The 23,754-nt window shown below is 64.3% G+C and overlaps 3 protein-coding genes across 9 annotated transcripts; all 3 read right to left on the bottom strand.

Annotated features, from left to right (window-relative positions):
* Positions 1 to 32: 32 nt before the first annotated feature.
* On the bottom strand, positions 33 to 8,961 carry LOC111139007 (PBX homeobox interacting protein 1). 2 transcript variants are annotated; one of them, XM_022491086.1, is made up of 11 exons: positions 8,913 to 8,961; positions 6,795 to 6,878; positions 5,255 to 5,381; positions 4,951 to 5,024; positions 4,716 to 4,881; positions 3,185 to 3,418; positions 3,069 to 3,092; positions 2,725 to 2,780; positions 2,495 to 2,608; positions 865 to 2,051; positions 33 to 242 (listed from the first exon to the last, which is right to left on the bottom strand). In XM_022491086.1, exons 2-11 carry the CDS (start codon positions 6,843 to 6,845, stop codon positions 197 to 199), a joined length of 2,079 nt encoding a protein of 692 aa, XP_022346794.1. In that variant the 5' UTR covers positions 6,846 to 6,878; positions 8,913 to 8,961; the 3' UTR covers positions 33 to 196. The 2 variants fall into 2 exon arrangements, with proteins under 2 accessions (XP_022346794.1, XP_022346793.1); XM_022491085.1 differs by having other exon boundaries at positions 2,698 to 2,780.
* A 1,096-nt stretch (positions 8,962 to 10,057) lies between these two features.
* Positions 10,058 to 13,555, bottom strand: LOC111138904 (pygopus family PHD finger 2). The gene is made up of 3 exons (XM_022490885.1): positions 13,446 to 13,555; positions 13,036 to 13,085; positions 10,058 to 12,505 (listed from the first exon to the last, which is right to left on the bottom strand). Exons 1-3 carry the CDS (start codon positions 13,546 to 13,548, stop codon positions 11,438 to 11,440), a joined length of 1,221 nt encoding a protein of 406 aa, XP_022346593.1. The 5' UTR covers positions 13,549 to 13,555; the 3' UTR covers positions 10,058 to 11,437.
* Positions 13,556 to 13,925: 370 nt separating this feature from the next.
* Positions 13,926 to 23,725, bottom strand: LOC111138866 (SHC adaptor protein 1). 6 transcript variants are annotated; one of them, XM_022490798.1, is made up of 13 exons: positions 23,569 to 23,725; positions 20,181 to 20,348; positions 19,529 to 19,599; positions 18,906 to 18,969; positions 18,627 to 18,746; positions 18,386 to 18,439; positions 18,164 to 18,215; positions 17,873 to 17,999; positions 16,947 to 17,145; positions 16,801 to 16,870; positions 16,587 to 16,721; positions 16,208 to 16,446; positions 13,926 to 15,490 (listed from the first exon to the last, which is right to left on the bottom strand). In XM_022490798.1, the coding sequence occupies exons 2-13, from the start codon at positions 20,343 to 20,345 to the stop codon at positions 15,362 to 15,364; spliced, it is 1,425 nt and encodes a 474-aa protein (XP_022346506.1). In that variant the 5' UTR covers positions 20,346 to 20,348; positions 23,569 to 23,725; the 3' UTR covers positions 13,926 to 15,361. The 6 variants fall into 6 exon arrangements, with proteins under 6 accessions (XP_022346506.1, XP_022346507.1, XP_022346505.1 ...); XM_022490799.1 differs by lacking the exon at positions 23,569 to 23,725 and adding an exon at positions 22,772 to 23,368; XM_022490797.1 differs by lacking the exon at positions 23,569 to 23,725 and adding an exon at positions 22,742 to 23,368.
* Between the last annotated feature and the right edge of the window lie 29 nt (positions 23,726 to 23,754).

Consider the following 23,754-nt stretch of genomic DNA (forward strand, 5'->3'; position numbering starts at 1 on the left):
CCCCCCCCCCCCCCCCCCCCCCCCCCCCCCCCCCCCCGCTTGGGCTGTCAGGCCCGCATTTGCACACATTTGCATAGACAGCAAGGCCAAGCCAGGTAAGGCCTTCTCCCTGCAGAAGTGGCCTCAGTGCTGAGTGATTCTGCTCCCCTTGGAGCCAGAGGAGACCGTGGTCCCCAGGGCCAGGGGACTCCAGGCCTCATCCCCTCCCTGGGCTCCGCAAGGGCCTCTCCTTCTTCCCAGACCTGTGGGGAGACACGGGGTGGGGTCAGGAAGACAGCTTTAGAGGACGAGGCCACACAGTGAGACAGGGCTCCTGGGAAGGGGGGGACCCTGTTCCTCTGGAGACAGCCAACACAGGGGCCAGAAGGCTACCCCTGCGTGAAGTCAGGGCGGCAGGAAGGCAAGGACAGAACAGGACAGAACAACCTGGAGGAAAAGTCTCCCCGGCCCAAGAGGGGCCGCCCAGACCACTATGGGGTAAGCTTGGGCGGCTCCCGACCTCCCGGAAGGCAGGCAAGTCTGCAGACTCTGCTCCATGGGTAGCCAGCTGCAAACTAAAAGCGGCTCCAAAGGGGCGCCCGGGTGGCTCAGTGGGTTAAAGCCTCTGCCTTTGGCTCATGTCATGATCCCAGGGTCCTGGGATCGAGCCCCGCATCGGGCTCTCTGCTAGGCGGGGAGCCTGCTTCCCTTCCTCTCTCTCTGCCTCTCTCTCTGCCAACTTGTGATCTCTCTCACTCTCTCTGTCAAATAAATAAACACAATCTTTAAAAAACAAAAAAAAAAAGCGGCTCCAAAGAAGACCCCTCCTCAGGGCCCCTGCTCCTTCAGACATCCCGTCCCCCTCCCCTGGGCCCGGCCACCCACCTCTTCTTCAGCGCTTCGTCTCCAAAGAAGTGGCTGAAGATGAAACTCTCAAAGTCATCCACCTCATCGTCATCACCCGTCTGTCTCACAGCCACCTCCTCCAGGCTGTCCTCCAAGGCATCCACAAAGTCCCGGAAGCGGAGGCGGTCGTGGCGGAAGATGCCGTCCTCGCTGAAGTACGCGGGTGAGAGGGGCAGCTGCTCGGTTAGGGGGCCGGCCCAGGGCAGCCGCGCCAGGTAAGTCCTCAGCAGGGAGGCCAGCTCCTGCTGCCGCACGGGGGCCAGCTCCACGCCAAAGGCCAGGCCCTCCTGCCGGGCACACTCAGGCACGCCCGAGCAGCCCTGGGGCGTCCGGTACTTGTGCCTCGACAGCTCTGCCCACAGGCCCAGGGGGTCCCGCTGGCCTTTAGCCCCCTCCTTCCACTGAAGGTGCTCCTGCCACTCCGTGGGGGGGTGCAGGCCCCCACTCCTCCTCGGGGGCTCCCTGGGGCCCTGTCGCTTGCCGTCCTTCTTGCTGCTCCACTCCTTGCCCCTCCCGGCCGCCTCCCTGTCCTCCTTGCCCCACCAGCTCTTCTTTCCTTCACGGCCCTCCTTCTTGTGCTTCCAGGGCTCGGCGTTCCCGTCCCCCCGCCCATCCCGCCACTTCTCCTTTCCACTCCCTTCCCTGGAGCTCTGGAAGCGGGCCTCTGAGGCATTGGCAGGGACCCCCGCGTGCTGGCCCCATTTCTCCAGGTCCTGTAGCTTCCGGGCCAGTCTGTGGCCCAGCGCGGTCAGGCCAGCACGCGCCGGGTCCCCGTGGCCCACGTCCCTCAAGCTCTGCTCCAGGTCCCGCTGCACGGACCCCAGCAGCTCCCGCTGCCTCTCCAGCTCCCGCCGGAACGCCTGGGCCTCGGCCTCCAGCCGCTGCTTCTGCTGCAGGAAGCCGGCGCCCGGCTCCCGCTCCCCGGGGCCTCGCTGCTCAGTGGCCCCGGCCGGCGCAGAGCCCGGGCCCCAGCTGAGGCACACCCCATCTGGGCCGCGGATGCAGTTGCCCTCCAGCCCCCGCAGCCGGGCCCGCAGCTGCTGCAGCTCTGCCTCGAGGGCCCGCTGGGCCGCCTCGCCCCGCTGCAGGGCCCCACGCAGCTGGGCGTTCTCCTCCTCCAGCTCCCGGGGCTGCTGCATCAGGCTCTGGAGCTCCTCCTTCTGGGCCTGGGGTGGACGGGGCCACAGGAGGGTCCCGTCAGGGCCGCCCCCCCATCCACTCCAGGAGCGTGGCCACTCAGAGGCTTCAGTCCTCCTCTCTGCCAGCCACAACCCGCACCAGAGCCTGGGATCCCCAAATCCCATCACAAACCTCCGCTTCCGTATCCTTCTAGAAGCACCCCCTTCAACCGACCTGCGACCAGCCACCTGAGACCCACCTCCCCCACCCGGAACAGATACTATTAACTGATGGCCTCTCTCTGAGTCCCCGCAGGTGCTGCCATGGCTCCAAAAAGCAGCACCACCTCCAAGGGGGCTGCCGGGCAAGCAACCTGGGTCCCCGCAGCAGGAGGGATGAGAGCCTCCGGGCGGCAGGTGGGGGGTAACAAAGACGACTTCCTCGAGGGAAGATGGTCAGCCCTGGCCGAGGGAGGGCCCTGCGCACGCACCTGCAACCGGGCCTGCAGCAGCCGCACGTCCTGGTTCTCCTTGGCGAGCCTGTCCAGCAGCGCCCCCATGCTCTGTAGGCTGGGGACGCTGTCCGCTGGTCCCGGGGCCCCATCCTGAGGGCAAAGGAGACAATGACCCTCCTGCCCCATGGCCTGTGGTCTCCCTGGCAGGCCCTGCTTAGCTCTGGGCCCAGGAAGCCGACCTGCCCATGCCCCGCAGAGTCCCGCACCTCCGTGTCCAACCCCGTGTCCAGGAAGACCTGCAGATCTACTTCCTCCGCGGGCCCTGCAGGAAAGCCACATCCAGAATTGGCCTCTGCGTACACCAGACACCCCCCTCCCACCCACTCTCTCTCTCTCACACACACACACACACACACACACACACACACACATGGACGCCCTCCTGCCCCGGACCTGGAGACCACGGCTGAGAGGGCCGGCAGGGAAGGGGCCCAGGATCAGCACCAAGAGCCAAAGGGTCACTGAGTCAGAGACGGCCAGCCCCGGGGACTGCCCCCCTGCAGCCTCCCTCGGGCCGGGAGGGGACAAGCCAGGCCCCGTCCCCACTCACCACTGTCTGACTCTGTAAGGGCACCTGAGAATAGACACGGAGAGCTTGGTGAGGGGACGGGGGAGACAGGGAGGCCAAACGGGGACACAGGAGCCAGCAGGTGAGGTCCCACGCACCGGAGAAGAGGAGGATTCCTAGCCCCAGCAGCACCAGGACCCCAAGGACACACACGTTGAGGGAGACGCCCAGCTCCCAGGCCGCACCCTCGCCTCCGGCCTGGTCCTCCACGTGCAGGGGCCCCGCAGGCTGAGCAGTGCGAGGCTCCCGGCCCCGCCGTCTCCGCAGACCCTCCACGTCCATATCGGTGTCGTCCTCACTGCTGGAGCCTCGGGCCTCCTCCCTGGGCCAGGCTGGAGGAAAGGACGGGGATGAGGCAGTGAGGCAACTGGAGAACAGGACACGGGCAGAGACCACCCACAAGGACATGTGGGGACCCCGGGTCCCCGTGCACCTGGGCAGCTGAGAGCGGGACACTGGCCTTTCCATCTGCAAACCCAGGGAACCACTCTGTATAGCACAGCCTCCTTCGGCCCACACAAGCCTCCCGCCAACTCCCTCACAGCTCCTGGGCTGCCCCGCTCTTCCTGGCCTGACAGTGAGGGTGCTCAGGGGACCGGCCTCCCCACCACACTATGTCACCCGCACCGTCCCCAGTCTGTAGCCCCTGACCCGTACGACTGACCAGCCGGCCACTCCTGCCTGCCGCCCCCCAGGGACCAAAGTCTCAGTGCACTGCCCTCCGCGTGGGTCTCTTTGGGGCCCATCACCCCGCACCCGTTCGGAGAGGCACCCCTGCTGCCATCGCCCTGCACCCATTCGGAGGCACCCCTGCTGCCATCTGGCTGCCGGCGCCTCACCCCTACATTCACCCACACCCAGACAACTCAGCATCACACGCCTCGAATCTGCCCGCCCCTGGTCTTTGCACTTGTCTGCTCCGGGGCCCCAGCCTCTCCCTTTACCTGTCACCCTTCAGAGACGAGTCACACAAGCTGTCCCGGCCCCACCTCCTGAGCACAGGACGGGTGGCCTCATCCCGCAGTGGATGCTACAGCCTTGGCCTGGAACCTTCTCTTTCTCCAACTCTACTGACCCAGAGCCTGGAACATCCCCTCCAGTGTGAACCCCTCCGCAGGCATGCCCGCTCCCCCTCGCCCTTCCCTCCACCTGTCCTGGAAGCAAACCCCTTCCCCGCTGAGGGCACACAGTAATCCCGCCTCCGCCTCCTGCTCTCTTGGCCTGACTTGTGTTTGGCTCGGACAAGGCGAACTGTGGCCTCTCTGGCACAGGCCATGCAGCCCCCTCCCTCTCTCGTCTCCGGACACGGGACGGAGACTCATGGGGGGCGAGAGCTGAACCAAGGGGCTGGAAGAGAAGCGGCCCCAGATGAGGGGAAGACCTGGGCCCTGCCACTTCCCTGCTCCGTGACCTTGGCTGTATCACATAACCTCTCTGAGCCTCGGCGTCCTCGGGGGTAGTGGGGAGGATTCACAGACACAGCGTAAGGAGACCCCTAGCTGCTCAGTGCCAGGGCCGGGACCACAGCCGTGCTCGGCGACGAGCCCTCCAGCGAGCACTCCTTCCCCTGAGCCTGCTCGTGGAGACCCAGCTCCTTCCAGAAGGAGAGTAAAGAGGGGCACATCTCACCTATGTTGGGCGATGAAGGCAGGTTTCCTGGGGGGCTCTGACCCTCCGGGTCCTCTGTGTCCAGTCCCAGGCCTGCCACCCCAGGGCCCTCGTCTGAGTCTCCCTGGACCGGCGTGTCTCCCAGGCCAGAGGCCCCCCCAGCACAGCCATCGCCTTCCAGGTCACCCTGAGCAGACACAGCCATAAGCACTCTGGGACCGTACCCACTGCCCCCCAACCCGATGAGGGTCCTCACCTCGGCCAAAGTCTTCTCTGGCAGAATGGGCCCAGACTGGGAGCTTTCCCCAGACTGGATGATGGTCTCGGTCTCTGTGGTGGAAGAAAAAGCCCAGGAGAAACGCCACCGCCCCCCACTCCCCGTGAACTCCCTACACAGCCCTGGGGCTGCCTCAGGCCCTGCAGAGCTGGAAGGGCAGGAACACGCCAGGCCGGGTGGGGACAGGAGGGCTTCAGACCGCGACTAACCCCAGAACTCAGATGAACCCAACCCCCTTTCCCTGAGGAAATGGGGGCCCCCGCCCCCAGGGGAGCCCTGTTACCTCCTCCCTCCCCAGCTCCGGCGGACTCTTCCACAGCCGCCTTGGAGGGGCTCCCGAGAGCCCGGGGAGCTCGCTCTGATTCGGCATCTGCCGCGGATTCGGGGCCCAGGGTCTCCACGGGCAGGCTCTGCGGGCCGGGTGCGAGCAGAAGGCCGCCGCAGAGCTCAGATCCAGGGCCGAGGCGGAGGCTCTGCTGGCGGCCTCCAGACCTTGCCACGCCGCTCAGCGACCCCCCACATCTCACAGAAACCTACGACACTCACTCAGCCAGTGGGGCGGGGAGGGGCTGGGATGTGCCCCCACATCACACACACACACACACACCGGGGCCCCCCGCCCTCCCAAAGAAGCCAGCCGAGGCCGGGCCTCCCACCTCCCCACAAATGAAACCTGGACATTGGCAGGAAGGCGGAAAATGGCAAGAGGTAAAGCCCCCTGGGGACTAAGGGTCACCACACGTCCCCATCGGCTTTTCTGCAGCTGTTCACACCACGGTGTTTCCACCATCTCCCAGGCTTCTCCCCTGCCCCACACAGCCCCACCCCAGCCCCACCCCGGCCCCACCCCGGCTCCCCTCCCTGCGCACCCCTGCTCAGCAGCTTGCCACCCGCTCCCCTGCCCAAGCTTCTGCCACCCCTCCAAGAACTGTTCTCCATCGGACTGTGTTCTTGGCAATTTTCAAACCACCGTTCCCTCATGGCCTGCCTGACACACCGGGAGCCACGCCCCCGCGTCTACAGGGGAGGACCGAGAGGTAAATGCCCCTCGGTCAACAAAGATACCCAACAGGAGGCAAGGGCCCTGGACGACAGTGTCCGCCCCTCTCCTCTCCCGCTATGCCCCGTGCCCTGTGTCCTGGCCCAGCACCTCCCTGAGCCCAGCCTCCTCCCTCCCCTCCGCCCCTTGTCCCCTCCTCCCCTTCCAGCAGTGCCTGACACACCAAGCAGCCGGGCTGGGACCCTTGATGATGCCCTTCTCCCTTCTCAGTGGCTTTGGGGACACAGATGTCCACGGCCACCAGCTGTGCTGCAGATGTTCAGAACGGTCCCCTCCTCACCCCACCCACGGGGGGTGGGGGGGGCCTCTGTCCAGAGCAATGGCCGTCCAAGTCCCTCTGATCCAAAGCCCTTCCATGACCCGGCCCTCAGGAAGACGCCCGTGTGCCTGGGTCTGCAGAGGTTCCCGGCTCTGCCCCCTGCTTCCTTCCAGCATAATCTAGCCCACATCTCCACCTCACTCCATGGACTGCCTCAGTCTCCCCCAAATGGCTTTCCTGTTGTTGCCCCAGGCCCTCTGCTCACATCGGCCCCTCCTTCTTGCAGCTGACCCCATGGCACCCTTCTTTCAAGGCCCAGTCCAAGCCCCACCACTTGACTCCTGTGGCCTCATCTCTGTCCTCCTGCCCCTGGAGTCCCCTCCCCTGGCAGCCAGCAGGAGGTGACACAGGTGACCGTGGGCACCAAGGAAGGGCACAGACCCGGGGAGCAGCCCAGGCCTGCCAGCACCTCTTCTGTGGGGTTCCCAGGCCTGCTCTCCCTACCTCGGAGCCGGCCAGTACCCAGCTGTTGTCAGAGTCTGGGCAGGAAGCCATGGTTGCTGGCGTCCCCGAAGCTGCCGCCACCACCTGCAGAGAAAAGCGCTCTTCAGGACCCCAGTTCCCTTCAGCAAAGGCAGGATGCAGAGGGCAGTCTGGGCCGGGTCCCCAGGGCTGGGCAGCAGCTTCCAGAACCAACCCTTCTAACCCTAACCTCCACTGTTCTGGGCAGTACCAAACTCGCCCATCAAAACCTGCCCACAGCCACAGAGAAGGTCCCCTCTCCCACAGACCAGCGGGGCCACTCCGAAAGGTCAAAGCACATGCCTGGACAGGCTCTGGGGGTGACCTGGCCAGGCCCCTCGGGTTAGTCAGGGAAGATGAAGGCCACACAGGTTGGCTAACTTGACCTTGCCGAGGACGGGCAGCTGATGAGAGGAGTGAGAAAATAACCACCCCAGACTCTCCCACCATCACCCCCTCCCCTGTGGGGGCGCAGAAGACAGAACTCCCGCCCAGCCTCAGCCCTTCACCCAGTCTGGTTCGGGGATCCCCAGCGCTGGCTACCCGCCAGAATCACCCAGGAGTCTGACCCAACTGGGCCTGGGTCCTTATTAAAACCTCCCAGATGGTCCTCATGGCCGCCAGGCCTGAGAAGAGCGGGCAGACCCGTCCGTGGGGACCCTTAGTAAGGCTCCTTGTCACGCTGACTCTCCTTCCCAGATTCTTTCCGTGCTCTGTGACGGGCAAAGTGTCATCTCAGGGAACGTGAAGGCCATGGGGAGAGGCTCTCATGACCGCTCTCAGTTATAAAGACTTTACAGTTTGCAAAGCAACAGACAGCAGGGCTGTGGGCCGACCCTTCGGGGTAATTCACTCTGCCCTGGCCGGGCGGGCTGGGAAGTCGCTCCAGTTTCCAAAGCCTGAAGCAAAGCCGGCTAAGAGGAGGGAGACCTAGCCCATCATCACTGGGGCCCAGGACTGTCGCCTCAGGCTGGGCAGCTGCAGCTAGGACCCGGCACGAGACAGGAGGGACAGAGGAGCCCACCCCCCAGTCCTGGACCTTAGTCCTTCAGATGGTAAGTGGCTGTTTCCTGAGGGGCCGAAAGGTCGGCAAGTGGAAAGGGCTCTGTCAGCAAACCCGGGAAGGGAAGGTGGGCTTGGGAAGAAGTCTGGCAGTATGACACCCCCACTCGGCCCCCTTCTGTTTGAGCTGGGGCGAGACCGGCACGCAGCCCAAATGACCTGCGGCCCCTTGGGATCCATGGCTGGGACTGACACTCACAGTGTCTTCCCCACGCCCACGCGTCCCTGGCACACGCAGCATCCCCAGGCGCCCTGGCCAGCTTTTGCGGCGTCCCCGGAGTGGCGCCCCCCCCCCACGCACTGGGCTGTCATGGTCCCCTGTCCCCAGCTGCTGCGTGTGACTGCTAACAGGTGGTGGCAGGAAGGAAGTGGCATCAGCTTGGGCTGAAGTCCCTGTTTATCCCTGGCTGTGTACAGCCTGCTCCGGTCCTCCAGAACCAGGCGCCATGGCAACCAGGGTGATGTCAGACCCGCCGTCTCCACGGAAACCAGCCCCGATATCTGGGTCAACAAGACGAACGCTCGGGAGACCCGAAGAGGAGACAGTCCGGAACCCCGCACTCGGGGTCTCCAACTCGGGTGCCTCTCTCCCCCGGCGGAGCTCATCCCAGATGCCACCAGGGAGCCCCGCTCTCCCTCGCCAGCGTCCCTGGGCCTTATTAGGAAGTTCCCCACCGCTCCCCGCCTCCACCCCCCGCACTCGCAGGCGGGCAGGGTCCGGCCCAAACACACTTGCAGGCGTGTCGGGCTCTTCTGCGGTGTGGAAACGGCAGCTAAAGGGGGACCTTCCCCCTCCGACTCGCTAAACTCGGCGCGTCCAGGAGCCGCCCCCCAGCCCTCTAAGGCGGGGGACCCCGGCGCCGCAGAAGCCTGCCCGGGGCCCCAGCGCCAATTCCGTCTCGGGGACGGACGCCCGGGGCGCCCCCCGCGCCCGCCCCGCGGCGACACGCAGCGCCTGGTCTCCCGCGGAGCGCACGCCCGGCTGCGCGCCCGGGTCCCGCAGGGAGTCCGGGGGCCCCCAGCCGGGTAGGGCCTCACCTGACCGCGCCTTCGGACCCGCCGGGACCTGTTGCTGCCGCCCGGGGTTTCCAGCCCCCGGAGGGAGGGAGGGAGGCCGAACCACGTGGCCGGGGCCGGCCAATGGAAGGCCAAGTCCCTGAGGGGGCGGAAACTTCGGGCCAATAAGAGCTGACGTTGGGAGGCCGGGCGGGGAGGGGGGCCTACTCGGGTCCCGGACCCCCGCCCCCCTCCCGGGGCGAGCTGCGTGGTGGGCGACCTCCCCACTTCCCGGGGTCTAGACAGTTTCTCCCGGGAAGAGCCACCGCTGGAAGGCAGAGGGCGGCACCTCCCGAGACAGCAGGGGCGAGGGGCAAGGTCGACCCTAGGACGGAGGGACACAGCTGCAGGGTGGGGGAGGGGACACGGCGCGCCGAGGGTTGGAAATAGCTCTCCGGCCGTTCTCAGCCGGCCCGGGTGCCGAGGGAGGGTTCCACGGCTACTCTTGCCAAAGGGGAGGGGGTGGCGTCCCCAAATGAAATCTGCTAGACCGGGGGCCGCCGCTTCCCGCTCCGCTGGACCGCTAGCGCCGGCCGGGGTGCGGGAGGGAGCGCTGAGCCTAGAAGCACTAAACGGCACTTGTCCCCGTCCCCGAGACCCTGGCTGCCTGCCTGGCCCAGGAATGTGCCCAGAAAAGGAACACGTTCTCACAGCGGGGACGCAGGGGGAGGGGTGGCGCGCTCGGGCGTCCCTCGGCTCCTCGACTAGGAAGGACTAGGACTGCGACTAAGATCAGCTCGGGGCCCCAATCTCTCTGCCAGTCCCGCTGCCAGGAACCCTGGGCCACATACCCATCCTCCCCCCCGCAAGCCTTCCCGCCGGGGCGAGGTTCACTCCAACCTTTGTGCCCAGAAAGAGCAGGAGTCCTTGTCTGAGTTTTCAAGTCTTTTTATTAACCCAACGGTAAAAAAAAAAAAGACCCCCATCACCACATCTCTGCCACCCCTCCTTCCTTCCAAAAAGTAGCGGAGAGGGAAAGAATTGAGCAGACCCCTTACCCCAGGAGCCACTTACAAAAGGCAGAGATGGGAGGCAGGGGAGGAAGACATCACAAAAATAGCAACAGATGAAGGAGGGCAACAGAACCACAAGCACAACACAAGGCGACGGGGGGGGGGGGGGGGGCAGACACTGGAAGAGAGAAGCCCAGAACCCCCTCCCTTCTTTTCCACAGCCTCGACGCTGCTGCCCACCTGGGCAGGCAAATGCGTTCTGCAGTACACTCGCTAAGTCTTCCGAGGCTAGGGTCCCCAGAGCAGCGGCCAGGGGACCCGGGGCGCCTCTCCGGGCCACACCCGTGCCTGCCTTGCCCACCCCACCGAGGAATGTGCGCTCGAACCGCAGGGAACCGCGGCGCGGGGCTCCTCCGTGGGCGCAGGGCCAGCTCCGGTTGGCGGTGCATAAAAAGTAAAATATGAACACACAGAGCCCAGTGCCGGCCTCTGGGAACGAAGGGATACTGCCAGACCCCCCGGGGCCCAGCAGATACACAGAAAGGCAGGGAAAGAGAAGCAAAACACCAGTCTCTGGACTGCATCTCAGGACCACCGCAGTGACCGGCCCGCCACCTCCCTCACCCACGCGGGGACAGAGATCCTTCTATCAGGGGATGAGGTATAAGCGGTCTGTGCCCGTCCAAGCTTTCCTTCGAGCCAGGGAGGCGGAAGAATACAGACCAGCGCCTTGGTCGCGCTGCCGGAACCGCGTAACAAACGGGCGAGGCGGAGAGGGCTGGGCGAGCAGGGTCCCTGGTCCAGGGCAGTCTAAACTTCAAATATCCCGATCCCTTAGACCGCAAAGCCCAATTTTTGGCAAGAATACGGTCATTGGGAGAAAAGCCCAAGAGAGGCTGAGAAAGGGCCAGTGGCTTTGGTATAAGGGACACACATGTCTGGACAGCGTCTCTTACCCACAGTCTCGAAGCCCCAATCACCAAAAAACCGCCCCAGCCAACAGCTCTCCTGCTTTCTCAAGCTATTTGGTTCTCTGACGGGGGTAGGACTTAGGTAGGTCTTGGGAGAAAGCAAGGGGAGGGTGAGAAAAAGGGAAATTCCCCATCTATTCCCTACAGCTGTCTCCTAAGGCCCACAAAGAGGTTACTGCAGGGCTGGGAACCCACTCCTCTAGTCAGAGCCCTTTAACAGGTCACTCCAAGCACCAACACCAAGGGGAGGGGGGTGTGGCTGGCGGGGCATTCGTGGCCTGCATGGGGGAGGCCCCTGCCCTCCAGATCCTCCTTTAGCCTCTCTTCCCTCGCAGCCACAGCCCTCGGCCTTCAGGACTGGAGCCACCACGATACACAGCCAGGCTTTGGTTCCCCGGATCTCTGTGGATCTCAACGTGTCCATGTAAGTTTCCAGAAGGGTGAGTGATCCAGGCGCTTCTGCCTGCCCACCTCAGGTCCTTCTCTGGCCCCAGGAGCCACTGTGTTTCTGCCCCACGGGGACGGGAAGCCAGTGGAAACAAGGACCAAGAGCCAGACTTGGAGACCACGCCCCTGGCTGGCGTCACCCATCATTGGCAGCCACCAGCTGCCCCACACCCTCGCGGATGTACACAGACTGGATCTCCTTGGTCTTGAGGCAGAGATCGCAAGCCCAGACAGCAGAGGCCTCGGTGGTCAGCAGCCCGTAGGCGCTCTCCGTCATGCCGGTGCACTCGCGGTGGAACCACTTCTGGCAGGAGGCCTCACACAGGATGGCGTCCTGGTCATCGTTCACCTCGCTGCGACAGGCGCCGCACGGATACACCAGGCCCGGGGGAGGCTGAGGCCCCGAGCCCCCGCCCACCTTGCTGGGGGGTGCCAGGCTGTTGGCATCTGTGGGCCCCCCACCCCGCCCACTGCTGTCTGGGGGGAAACTGGGCTGATTCCCATTCACAGCAGCAGCTGGGGAGCCTGAGTGAGGCTCCTGGGGAAAGGCAGTGGGAGCAGGTGGATTCAAGGGCTTTCCCCCATCCTCACCACCGGGGCCAGGAAAGCCAGGGTCCGGGCCAGGGAAGGGACTTGTGTTGGGGGGCAGGCTGGGGAGCCCCGGACCAGGTCTCTGGAGAGGAGAAGGACCAAAAGGTGCTCCTGGCTGGGTAAAGCGTTGGGGAAGAGAAGGGGGGCCCAGCTCTCCTCTGGGAGGTTGACCCATGGTAGGTGAGATCATGGGCCCAAATCCCCCCACTGGGCCTGGCATCATCTGCCCGCCAGGAGGGCTGAAGTTCTGACCCAGAGGCTGGCTGAAGGGCTGAGTAGGAAAGTTCATGTTGCCTGGGGGTGGGTAGCCAGGGCCCTGGGGGGGCATGTTGAATGCAGGGCCCATCGGGTTGGGAGGAAAAGGTGGGGGCTGTCGCCGAAGAGGCTGGGGGCCCCCTCCACCCCCAGTGCCATAGCCTGGGGGTACCTGGCCTGCCATGCCCCCCTGTACACGGAAGCCTCCAAAGGGGACAGGACTGCCCAGGAATGGAGAGGCCGCACCCCCCACCTTAGGGGCTCCAAAGTCATCCTCAAAAGGGTTGGATGCAACCAGGTGGTCCACCATAGGAGTCGGGGGTGGTGCGAACTCCGTCAGATGTGAGTATGCAGGGCCCTAGTGGGGAACAGGTGAGGGAACGAAGTTACAGAGGGAAGCACACAGCCACAAAACCACAGGAGGGCAGCGAAAACAGCCTGTTCTGGACGCTCCTCACGGGCAGCTCAGATGTAAATGGGGACAGACCTGACTGTAACAGAGCAACAGAACCGGGCCGAGTCCTCGCTCTGACAACCGATAATCTCCAGACCCCTAGGCGGGTGTTCCGCTTTTTGAAGCCGCGGATCCCTCCTCTGTAAAACGGGGACGGTGCCTATCTCCCCAAACTGTCAAAGCGTCAGAAGCACAGAGGGCCGGAGAAGTCACCGAAACAAACCTCGGTAAGGGGGAGGTGTCACCTGCCAGGAGGGAATCGGGACAGGAAACGTGCGGGGCGAGGAAGCCCGCTGGCCCGACCGGTAAGATCGGCGGCCCCACGGCGCCCACCCCCCATCGGTGAGGAAGCGGAGAGACAGGGCGAGCAGCGGAGCCGCCGTCCTCCCCGCACGCGAGGCAGGTGCTCGCACGGCGGGGGCGGCACCACCCACCTGAGTACTGGACTTCCTCCGCTTCTTCTCCGGGCTCTTCATCTGCAGACCTGGAAGCGCAGCACAGGGCACACACAAACGCGTTTCCCCGGGGCTGCCCCACCTCCAGTGTCCCGGACGCGCCCGGAGGGGGTCCTCCAACTCGGACAGGCGCCCGCTCCCAGACTCGGTACGAACAAAGGTGCCACACGAGACACGCCGCGCGACCGCACTCTCGGCCGCCTCCTCCCTTCAACGACAGACATGCCCTCCGACTCCCCCGGGGCTCCGGGGTGCCCCATCCGCGACGCCCGACCCCCACCCCTCCTGCCCGAGCCTCCCTTCGGGCCCCCGGAACCACCCCCCGCCTCCCGACCCCGGCCCCCCGGCCCCTCGAGTGCTCGGCGGGCCCAGCCCCTCGGCGCTCTCACCGGCCTTGCCCTGCTTCCTCCCGGTGCCGGGCGGCGCAGGGGGCGGTGCGGGGCCGCCACCTCCCTCCAGCTTGTCCGGTGGGGGCGGCGCCGAGGCGGCCATGGGGCGGGGGGGTGGGGGGTGCCGGGGTCAGCGGCGGCGGGGGACGGACGCGCGCTCGGGCGGCACCATCGCCGGGAGCGGGGTCGGGACGCCCGCAAGGAGCGGCCAGGCCAGGCGGCGAGGCCCGGGAGCGAGCGCAGCGCCAGCCGCCTGCCCGCGGCCACAGCAGCAGCAGCGGCGGCGGCAGCGGCGACCGGAAGCGGAAGTCGGCGCGACCGCCTCCACCGCGCAGCGAGGGGGCGGGGCGGGGCGGGGGCGGGGCCACCGGGCGGCCGGAGCCGAGGGCCCGTGCGCGGACGCGTGGGTGCAGGAGACCCCCACCCACCGCCCGCCGACGGGGTCGCGGACGGGCAGCAACAGGGACCACGAGGCCGAGGTACAAGAAATAGGGACTTTAATGACGATTTCCCTTTGGTATCATCGAGACCCGTGGAGACGCGCGAACGAGACGGAAAGGCCGGGACGGAGACGGAGGAGACCCAGACTCGCAGCGGCAGGACGCGCTCCAGGCGCTCTGCGAAGGGCGGGCGAGGCGGCCAGGCCCCGTTGCTGTAGGAGTGAAGCGGCTCGCACCCGTGGGGCCTCCCCGCCTCGCGCCGTCCTGGCTTGGGACCCCTCCTGGAGCCCTGCGTCTCTGCTGGAAAGGAGAATGCTGTGGGCCCAGCCGCCGCCAAGACTGGGTGGGAGGAGGAAGATGCCAATCATTGTAAAAGGCTTTGAAAAGTCAAAGAGGTGACGTGTACACGTAATTGATTATTGTCATTTTGCCACGGAAAACACATAAGGAAAATAAACTTATAGCCCTAAAATATATGCATAAAAAATAAAAATAAATCCCAAGTCTACAGATGGTATTTGGGGATTGTCCACTGCTTTCTTCTCGATTGCCCCGTTCCTGCCTCCACAGATCCCCCTGGGAAAGATACCAGGTCAGGAGGACTAAATCCAGTCCCTGCCACCCCCCGACCAACACCCGCCACCCCCCCCCCCAGGAGGGTTGCAGGACCCAGAGCTATGCTTTGGCTGTAGAGTGTAAGATGCATGCAACATGGTGGGGGGGAAGACGACACAGGACTTAGGAAATGTATGTACAGACCCCTTGGGTGAGGGGTGCCCCCTGGCCAGGAGGCACTGAGCAAGGGAGGGGTCCATCTCCCCGCTGGCCAGGAAGGGGGCTCTGAGGCAATATCTAAGGGTTGCCTGTCCCGGGGTAGAAGGGACAGCTAACATTCCTGCCTCTGTTCTCCCAACCTCAACTGGAGGGGGGTCCCAGAAGCCAAGAAGGTGTCAGTACCCCCACCCTCAACCTCAGGGGCTCAAGAACTCTTTGCATAAAATATCTTCAGACCTAGGAGATGGTCAAAGGCACAAAGTTTAACCACTGGGAGGGAGGGTTGTTGAAAGGGGTCTGGGGTATACCCTGAGCCCAGGGATAGACCAAAGGTGTGATTCATCCCCCTTCCTTGGAAAGGTGAATGCCCCCATTAAAGCCTTTCTCACTTCAAGGAGACACACTGCCCACGCCTCAAGCACCCACCTTCTTGGGGAAGGGGGTATCAGATTGGCACAGGAAAGGCCCAGGGAAGGGAGCCACTCTGTTCAATAATACTTTGGTAAGGTTCGGGAAGAAACAGAATTCTATGCCCAGCTTCTGACAAACCCTCTCATTCAGTGGGTGCTGAGCCGTGTCCACACTATCCCCAGCTCCAACACAAGGCCACGCCCACAGAACGCTCCCACATGAGGTCCTGAGAATCAAGGAGTAGGGTGGAAGGGGTGGGAGGGCCCCTTCGGGGAGAAAGCACTGAGATGGTCACAGCTTCCGCTCCACGGGCTGCTGGAGACACAGTTCACTGCCCGCAGAGATGATGGGCAAGTGATTGTCCACATGGTAGCTGATGAGGTGACTGACGCTCTCAAAGCGGTGGTCCTTTGTCCGAACCTGAGCAGCAGGAAGGAAGGGGTCAATTCAGGCGCAAAGTCAAAGGCTGCAGAAAGGAGACAACTATACTGAGGGATGAGGAAGGAGAAAAAGACCGGGATGGGAGGACTGTCAGCCCAGGCCACTAAGGCGTCTCTAGAAGAGGATCCCACAGCTAGCTCTGGCAGCAGGCCGAGAGGACAACAGGACCAGAAACTGAGAAGCTGAGGGATACCGCCTCTCCCGACCTGTTGGGTGGCCTGTCTCAGAGGAGGACACACACTCCGAGAAATTTGGGGGAGGGAGATGGGGACTGCTGTGGAGAAGAGCCGAAAGTCAGGATGGACAGTGGGGCGGTGCGGGCAGGCGACAGGACGCCAGGCTGAGCCCTGAGTCCGAAGGGGCTGCAGAGGCCCCTCCCTCCTCTTGCAAAAGGAGATTTGGTGTTTCTAGGCTCCAGGCCTCTGACGCCGGGCATCAGCACCTCTCCGGGATGGTTTCCTCGTTTGTCAGAAGAGGGGCTCGGGCAGGCTGAACACCTTCGAGCTCAGATGGAGAACTGAGGACCGAGAGGAACAGAGCTCGGGCCCAGGGCTGTGCGAAGGGAAGGACGCCGTCCTGCCGGAAGGGGGCTGCACACGCGAGCCGAGCAGGGAAAGGGGGTGGCAGCGAGGGGAGACCAGGGCTCCGCGGGAGCGCGCCGCAGTGTCCCCCAACACATGGCCCCACGCCACTCACCACGCCCTCTGGGTCCACCAGCAGCAGGTGCTTGGGCTGCCCGCTCTGCAGGCCAGTGAGCACGTACTGGCCCGGGCTGCTCGCGCTCTCCCGCACCAGGAAGTCCCCGTGCAGCTGCAGCAGCGCCTCGGCCTCCCGCCGGCTCAGCTTCCCGTGGAACCAGGCCTCCCCTCGGAGCTGCTCAGCCATGGCCACCGCCTGGGGGGGCGGAGGCACCTGAAGGGCATCTTCGAAGGGCTCTGGGGGTTCAGAGAGAGAGGGCTGAGAGGGGCCACTGGCCCAACACAGGCCAGGACCCACACCTTCAGGGAGGGGAAGGCAGAAGAGCAGGAACCGCGGGAGAAGATGGAGACGCAGAAAAGGAGACAGCAGCACTCACTCATGTCAAAGAGGTCTCGGGGCGTGCTGCCATTGACGGCAGCATTGGGAGGCCCAGCCCCACCCCCTGCCTGCCGGGCCTTGTCCAGGTTCTGCACGTTGACATAAGAAGGATCGTCAAAGAGCTCTTTCCCTGCTGAGCAAAGGGCAGCGTCACAGTGGCCCCAGCCCCGCCTCCTGCACCCAGACTCTGCCCCTCCCAGCTCCCTTCACACCTGGGCAGGGCGGCGGAGGTGGCATCTGTCTGCGGGTTTCCGGGTCTGCCCCCACAGGCTGCCCCACCAGCTGCAGGGACAAAAATAAGGTGAGACCAGAAGCCCAGGCCGGCCACGCCCAGCCCACCTCCACCCAAGCGACTCACCAGCGTTGCTCCCAGGTGGCTGGGGGTCTGGCCAACAGGTGGGGGGGATCGAGCTGCCCCAAGGGGGGCTCCTTCCCGAAGCCTCATGTCCACCACTCCCCCAAGAGGGGGTTCCTTTCCCGGGAAGTCATTATAGTACTGGTGGCCAGGTGGCTCTTCCTCTTCCTCATCCCAAGCTGAGCCATCAAAACCAGCCATCCTGAGAGGAACAGGTGGGAGGGGCACAGGCAGTGTCCATGGGCCGGGCACTTCCTGCAGGCCAGGCCTGAGGAGGGCTGTTTTCTATACACAGTCGTCCCTCAAGGTAGCCCCACTTCCCTCTCCAGTGACAGAGCGCAGAGATGAGGGTCGGAGGTGGAGAAATCTGCCTGTGGTTTCACAGTTAAAGGTGACGGACCTGAGCTGCAACACCAGATTCGATTTTAGGGTTCATGGCCTCGATTATCGTGCTGCCTCCCCAGACGGAGGGAAGCAGCAACGCAAGAGAGCAAGAAGAGCTGCGTTCCAGAGCGCCCGAGTCTCCTCTAAATGCTCCACAGCTAGAGGCCTCGAGGGGACAGCGAAAGGCAGAGACCTCAGGAGAAAGACATCCTCCCTCACCCAAGTCTTGATGGCTCCTGGGGGCAGGAGAATGGAAAACTACGGATGGAGAAATGGGCAAGAGAGGCCAACAGGCCGGCAGCGCAGGAGCCCGGGGCCGCGAGAGGAAGAGTGGGCCTACAGCAGGGCAGGGCCTGGCCAGACTTTCCTACCGGCCGCAGGAAATGTAAGAATAGCAGGAAGGGGGAAACAGGCCCGCAGGTTGTCCCCCCACACACGCCAGGCCCCCAAACCTCTCTGCTCGAGTCTGGGCAGTGGAGCAGAACCGCTCTCTCAGCAGGGCCCCAGGGCCCAGGGGCCGCTCCACCCCCTCCACACCAGCTCACCTGTCATGAGGGGTGACCAGCTTGGGCGGGTTCCTGAGGTACTGTTTGAAGCGCAACTCGAAGGCCTGGCCGATGGTGCTGATGACATCCTGAGCCAGCCCCTCAGGACACTCCAGGATGTGGCAGGCTGGGGACACAGCAGAGGTGGCCCGTGAGCCCCGAGCTCACGCTAGGACCGGACACTGCCGGGGGGCCCTCATCTTCCCGGCCGGAGCCCCCACTTAGCTCCCCGGGTCCTGCTCACCTGCCTCCCGGACAGCCGGCCCCACCCAGCTCCCCACCACGCCTCACCTCTCTGATTCACCGGGTCTTTGGCAACATAGGCGACGTACTCAGCTGTGTCCTGGGGTGGGCAGGGTCAGAAACAGCCCCTTAGCTCAGTTTTATGGCCCACCTCACCCCCGACCCCTAAAAGCCCAGGCCCTCCCAGACACTGCTTCGATCCCAGTGTGGCCTCTTCTCCAGCTGCTGCAGCCCCTGCTCTTCCCCCCTCCACCCTGTTTCCCAACTCACCGGGTCTCCACCGGACGCAAACGAGATAGACTGCATGTGGTGGTTGGCGATGATCTGAGGTTAGGGCAGGGGACAGGGAAGGGACGGGTCAGGCAGCCTCAGGGCTGAGCTGGGTGCCCCCAGCCCCGGCCCAAGCCCTGGACTTTGGCTTCCTAGCCCAGGTGCTCCTAAGCTCCTCCTTCCTGTCTTACTCCTGGCCCTCCCCGCAGGGCTTCTGGCCCCCTCGCCCGACCCCACCAACCTGTCTGCAGTCTGCGGCCACGAGGTTGAGGCTGCTGGTGGAGACGGTGAGAGTGATCGGCATCCCGGCAAATTTCAGGTTACTCCTCCCCAGGATGGAACTGAGCGGGCGGCTACAGGGCTAGCGAAGGACCCGAGGGTCTCAGAAGCCGGGGGTTCCCCACACCAGAAATCCCCCACCCTCTGTCTTTTGGCCTTGTCCCCACACGTCCCCATGCTTGTCTTCCCCCACTCCCCCACATTTCCCAACAGCACCCCCAGCCCCATTGGCCCCAGGTACCTTTCTCCTCCTCGTCGCCCCCTTGGCACCGGGCACGGCATCACACACCAGGCTGATGGCCTCCCTGGCGAGAAAGGGGTCCTCAGACGCAGAGCCTGTCTCCCGCTCCAGAGCCGGTCTCCCGCTCACTGGGGCGGCCACAGGGCAGGGGGAGGGGAGGACCAGGCCAGACTCCAGGGGCACTCCAGGCTCTTTGTCGTGGTGGATTGAATTAAGGGCCTTTAATATTTGATGACACGGAGAGGCCACTTCCTGGCTGATTGGGTTAGGGCCTCTGTGGGTCTGGCCCCACCTCCTTCCAGCTACCAAATGAATGTCCCATGGCCTTCTCAAAGCCAGCGGCAACCTTCCATACACCCCATCCTACACTCGGGCTCCGGCCGCCAGCTGCTCTGCCGCCTCCCCCACAACCCACAGGACTGGAAAAGTGAGCGGGACCCAGACCAGAGGCACCTCTGTTCATCCAGACTTAGACTCACTCCCCCAACTCTCTCTCTATCCCCTTTACCTAAAGCTAAGCCGTGGCTAGTAAGCCACCAAGACCCACTCCCCTGCTCCCCTCACTAATTCAGGGCGCCCCCCCCCCCCCGTCCCCTCCTCCCCGACCCCCCGCCCCCGCTGACCTGGTGACCTGGGTGCGGGTGTTGAAGTCCAAGGCGCGCATTGACTGCAGAACCTCCACGCAGCCCATGTACTGAGGGAGGGATGGAGGGGAGCAGTCAGCCGCCTCCCCCCACCCCTTCACAAAGAGCCCTGGGCCTTTTCCCTACATGCTCCCTAAAGAAGAATAAAGATGAAGAAGTTTTGCCCACTGCTTGTGGCTATGCCCCACAACGCCCCACAACACGCAAGACCACAGGAAATGAGGAGCAGAGAAAAGGGCAAGCTGGGAGGGCCTGGGGCACCTGGGGAGAGATTGTGGAGGGCAGTGACAGGCACTGGGGGGGGGGGCGAGTAGTGGGTGGAGTGACATCCACAGCGGAAGGAGGCCGGAGGACGCGATCGAGGCTCACTCATTCCCACACTTACTAAGTGCTGGGCTTTGTGCTAAGCATGGCAGGGTGGGGGTGGTCACCAGAAGGAAGGGGCCCAGGCAGAGCTGGAAGGGGAGGGGCCGCAGAAGCGGAGAAGGAGCAAGAAGGGATGAGAAACAGGACCCTGAAACCAAGGGTGGTGCTAGGAAGAGCAGAAAACCAGAGGCTCCAGAAAAGCCCAAGTGAGACAGAGGGGTCTGGGAGGGCGGAGGGCGGAGGGAATGGCAGGACGTTCACTCACCCGAACCAGGTAGGAAACCCCGGGTCCCATGACTTTGTCGTTGGGATGCAGCCAGCCCCGTGTGGGCTTATTGACAAAGCTCCCGTGGCGCGTCCACTCCTCGCCCCCCAGCTGGCCCCCTTCCACCCGAGTCCTGCGCCCGCCGCCTCCACTCAGCTTGTTCATGTCCTGGAGGAGGGGCGGGGGGCCTGAGTCTGGCGCAGCCACCCCTCCGGGCCCCTCCCCATCCTCAGCTGCCCTTCCTGGCTCCCCCTTTGGCCCCGGGCGCCCCCCAGCTGGGTTGGCCAGCTTCAGGTTGCTCATTCGGGGGAAGAAGGAGCACAGGGTGGTGGGACTGTCGTCCCCGGGCAGAGGTGGCAGGATGGGCCCCAGAGATGAGGCTGATGGGGAAGGCAGCTCCTCCGGTGGGGAGGGCCCTGAAGCCCCCTCCTCCAGCGATGACAGAGACTCGTTCCGGAGAGGGTTGTACTTGGACTTGGGGGGCAGGAGATCCATGGCTGCTGCCGGAGGGAGGCTGCTGCCCAGCCCGGCCCCCCTGCCAGCCCAGGCAAGGGGGCCAGGCAGGGGGCATCCCCAGGCCCTTAGTCGGACCGGACCTCTAGGGCCCAGGGATCTCCAGGATCCTGGAGAGGGAGAGGGACAAGTGGCGCCAGCGCCCCGGGCTCAGACCCAGAGGGTTTCCGGCCCCATCCCCGCCCAGCGTGGAGCCGCTTCTCCAGCTGCGGAGAGAACAGGCTGGACCCGGAGCTGCCTTGCTCCTCCCCAGGGGCGGAGCCCTAAGGCCGGAGACCAATCCCAGGGACAGTGCTGACTCACAGGCTGGACGGGGCTAAGCCCCCAGCACAGCCACAGCCCCGGACTCTGGCTGGGATGGAACTCCCTCCGTGCACCCCCACCACTGCCCCGCCGCTGCCCCCAGACAAACCACCAGTAATCTGGGGAGGAGGAAAGTGGGGGTGGGAGGGAAGGATGTAGGAATGAGAAAGAAAGGAGGGAAATAAGAGGAGGTCTGGATCAATCCACACAGGACAGGGGCAGGCCAAAGGGAGCAGGAAGCTGCGGGAGGGTAGGGGGAATGAGAGAGGAAACAGGGAGCTGGGGGTGGAAAAGGGAGCGGATCCCTGAGCTCAGCACTTCCCTTCCTGTCCTGGTGGAACACTCAAACGCCCCCCTCCTCCAGGTCACCCCCCCAACATACTACCACACGATGGGGGGGGGGGGGGGGGTGGCCCCAGGGAGCCTGGGCCATTAGCACCCTCTGCTACTACAGCTGTGGGCAGGAGGTTAGGAAAATGGGAAAGGATGGAAGTGGTCCCAGCGGACACAGAGAGGGGCCAAGAGGAAGAGCAAAGCTGGAGAAGTGAGAACAAAGTCCAACCTGGGCGGTGCACCAGGGCGAAAGCTGGGGCACAGGACAGGCTGATGGAGCCCTCCCACAGCACCCACCAGGCCAAGGAGCAGCAGCCCCCAGCCAAGCACTTCTCTGTGGCCCCTTCCACAGGCCTAGTCAGCAAAGCAAGCTGGCAGGGGCGGCTGGCTGGTTCGAGCTCCTCCTCCTGGAGTGGGGAGAGGGGAAGTTGCATATGTCCACCACGGAGCACAGTGCCCCCCAAAACCAGGGGCAAAGTCTGGCTGGAGGAGGAGGAAAAGTGAAACCATTCTCCAGGAGAAGTGGGGGCTGCAGGCCAGAAAGGGACAGAGAGAGCAGCAGACAAGGCTGTGCCTGGAAGGCTGGGGCTGGACATGGGGAACAGCCCCAGCCATCCCTTCCAAACCCGGCTCCCAGACACAGCTCTGCTAGAGGGGCCATGGAGGAGCAAAACAATTAGTTGAAGATACACAGGACCCCCACGCTCATCTCGGGATTACCTACTCTTAAAACTCCAGAAGATACAAAGATGCAAACTACAACGACTGATAATACTAACACTTATATGGTGTTAGATACCATGCTAAACTCTCCCCTGGTCTCAGTCACTCCATTTCCTCAGGCCTTCAGCGCTCAGGCCCAGAGAGATAGAAGAAGGGGTTCTGCCCTGGCCTCGCACCCCCAACACGCAGGGCAGGACGTCTCCGCCTACGGGAGCCCACGGGAGCCCACGGGAGCCCGCACAATCCAGAGGCAGGGAACAATCAACAGGTGTGGGCGTTTGGAGGAGAGACAGCGGAAGTCGGGCGCTTTAAATCTGCATAGGAAAAGAGACTGCCTACTGGGAGTCGGGGTGTCTGGGTGTGGGGGAGAAGCTGCTCGTGGCAGCTCAGCCCAGCAGGGAGGAGGAGGCAAGTAGCAGGAAATGGCGAAAGCCTCAGGAATGTTTCCAGAAGGGAAGGCTGGGCGAGCGGGACCAAGAGGAATGCCCAGACAAGAACTCTGGAAGGGGGGAGGGGAAGAGCCAAAGAAACGATGGAGACTGGGGAGTCCAAAAAAAAATAAAATAAAAATAAAACAGCAAAAAGGTCACTGTCCCCTCCACCCACGCCAAGCCACCGTTTTCTGGCAGCAGAGAACTTTCGCTCCTGTCGCACCCGCGGGTCACACGCCAGCAAACCCATGGCCCTACCAGCTCCCGAGGTGCAGGTGTGAGACCTACAGCTGTCTCTGGGGCGGAGTCGGTCCTGGGCAGGGAAACTCCAGGGCCGGGCACCCAGGAGCAAGCCTCCGTCCCCCTCTCGCGCCCAACCCCAAGTCTTGGCAGGGGGCAGGGGAAGCGGAGGTCTGCCCCGGACCTCGCGCCGCTCAGAACCGGGCGGGACACCTGGACTTCCCACCTGCCGGACCAAGAGCGCTAGGGACAGCCGGGCCCGAGGCCCACGCGAGAAAAGGGAACTCTGTCTGCCAGGGCCCTCGGGGCCCAAGACGGCACTTCTGAGGGGGCCCGGGTCCCACTCGGAGCTCTCCCGAGGGGGCGTGGCCCCAGGTCGCTTGCACCCGGGACTTCCCGGAGGCCAGGCTCTCGCACCGCCGACGTGATCGGGAGGGGGCGGGGCCTCGGGCGGGGCTCTGGGGGCGTGGCCTCGCGGGCCCGGCCGGGCGGCCGAGGGGCGGGGCCCTGGCCTTCTGGGAGTCAGGCTTCGGGACGGACCCCTGGCCAGGAGGCGGGGTCTCGGGAAGCTGGAAGCACTACCGTCAGGTTTCCCGCAGTAGGGCTGGGAAGCATGTCCGGGGGTGGGACTTCCAGGAAAGCTGGGCGACAGGGTGGGGTCGTGGACAATAAACAGAAAACAAATCGGGGTTCGGGGCGCCCCCCTGAAGATGGGGGGTGGGACTTCCGGGGGGGGGGTCGTGGGGGGCGGGGCTTACAGGTCCAGACCGGAAGTAGGGTCCCGAGAGAGGGGTTCCGGGGTGGAGGAGTGGGTAACCTAAGGAGAGGGAGAAGACTCAACTCACCAGGGCCTCATGGAGTCTCCGCACCGCACCGCGGCTCGATTTGGTTCCGGATCACGCCACTGCCTTCTCAGGTGGCTGTTCCAACTTTCTCCCCGGCCGGGCCTCCCTGAACAAACTTTATTGCACTCACTTCCGGCCTCACTAACCCCTGACCCTGCACCTCAGCGTCCCTCCTTCAGCCGGCCC

Source organism: Enhydra lutris, unplaced genomic scaffold, assembly GCF_002288905.1.
Source record: "Enhydra lutris kenyoni isolate GAN:26980312 unplaced genomic scaffold, ASM228890v2 scaffoldscaffold94, whole genome shotgun sequence".
In the NCBI taxonomy this organism is placed as follows: Eukaryota; Metazoa; Chordata; class Mammalia; order Carnivora; family Mustelidae; genus Enhydra; species Enhydra lutris.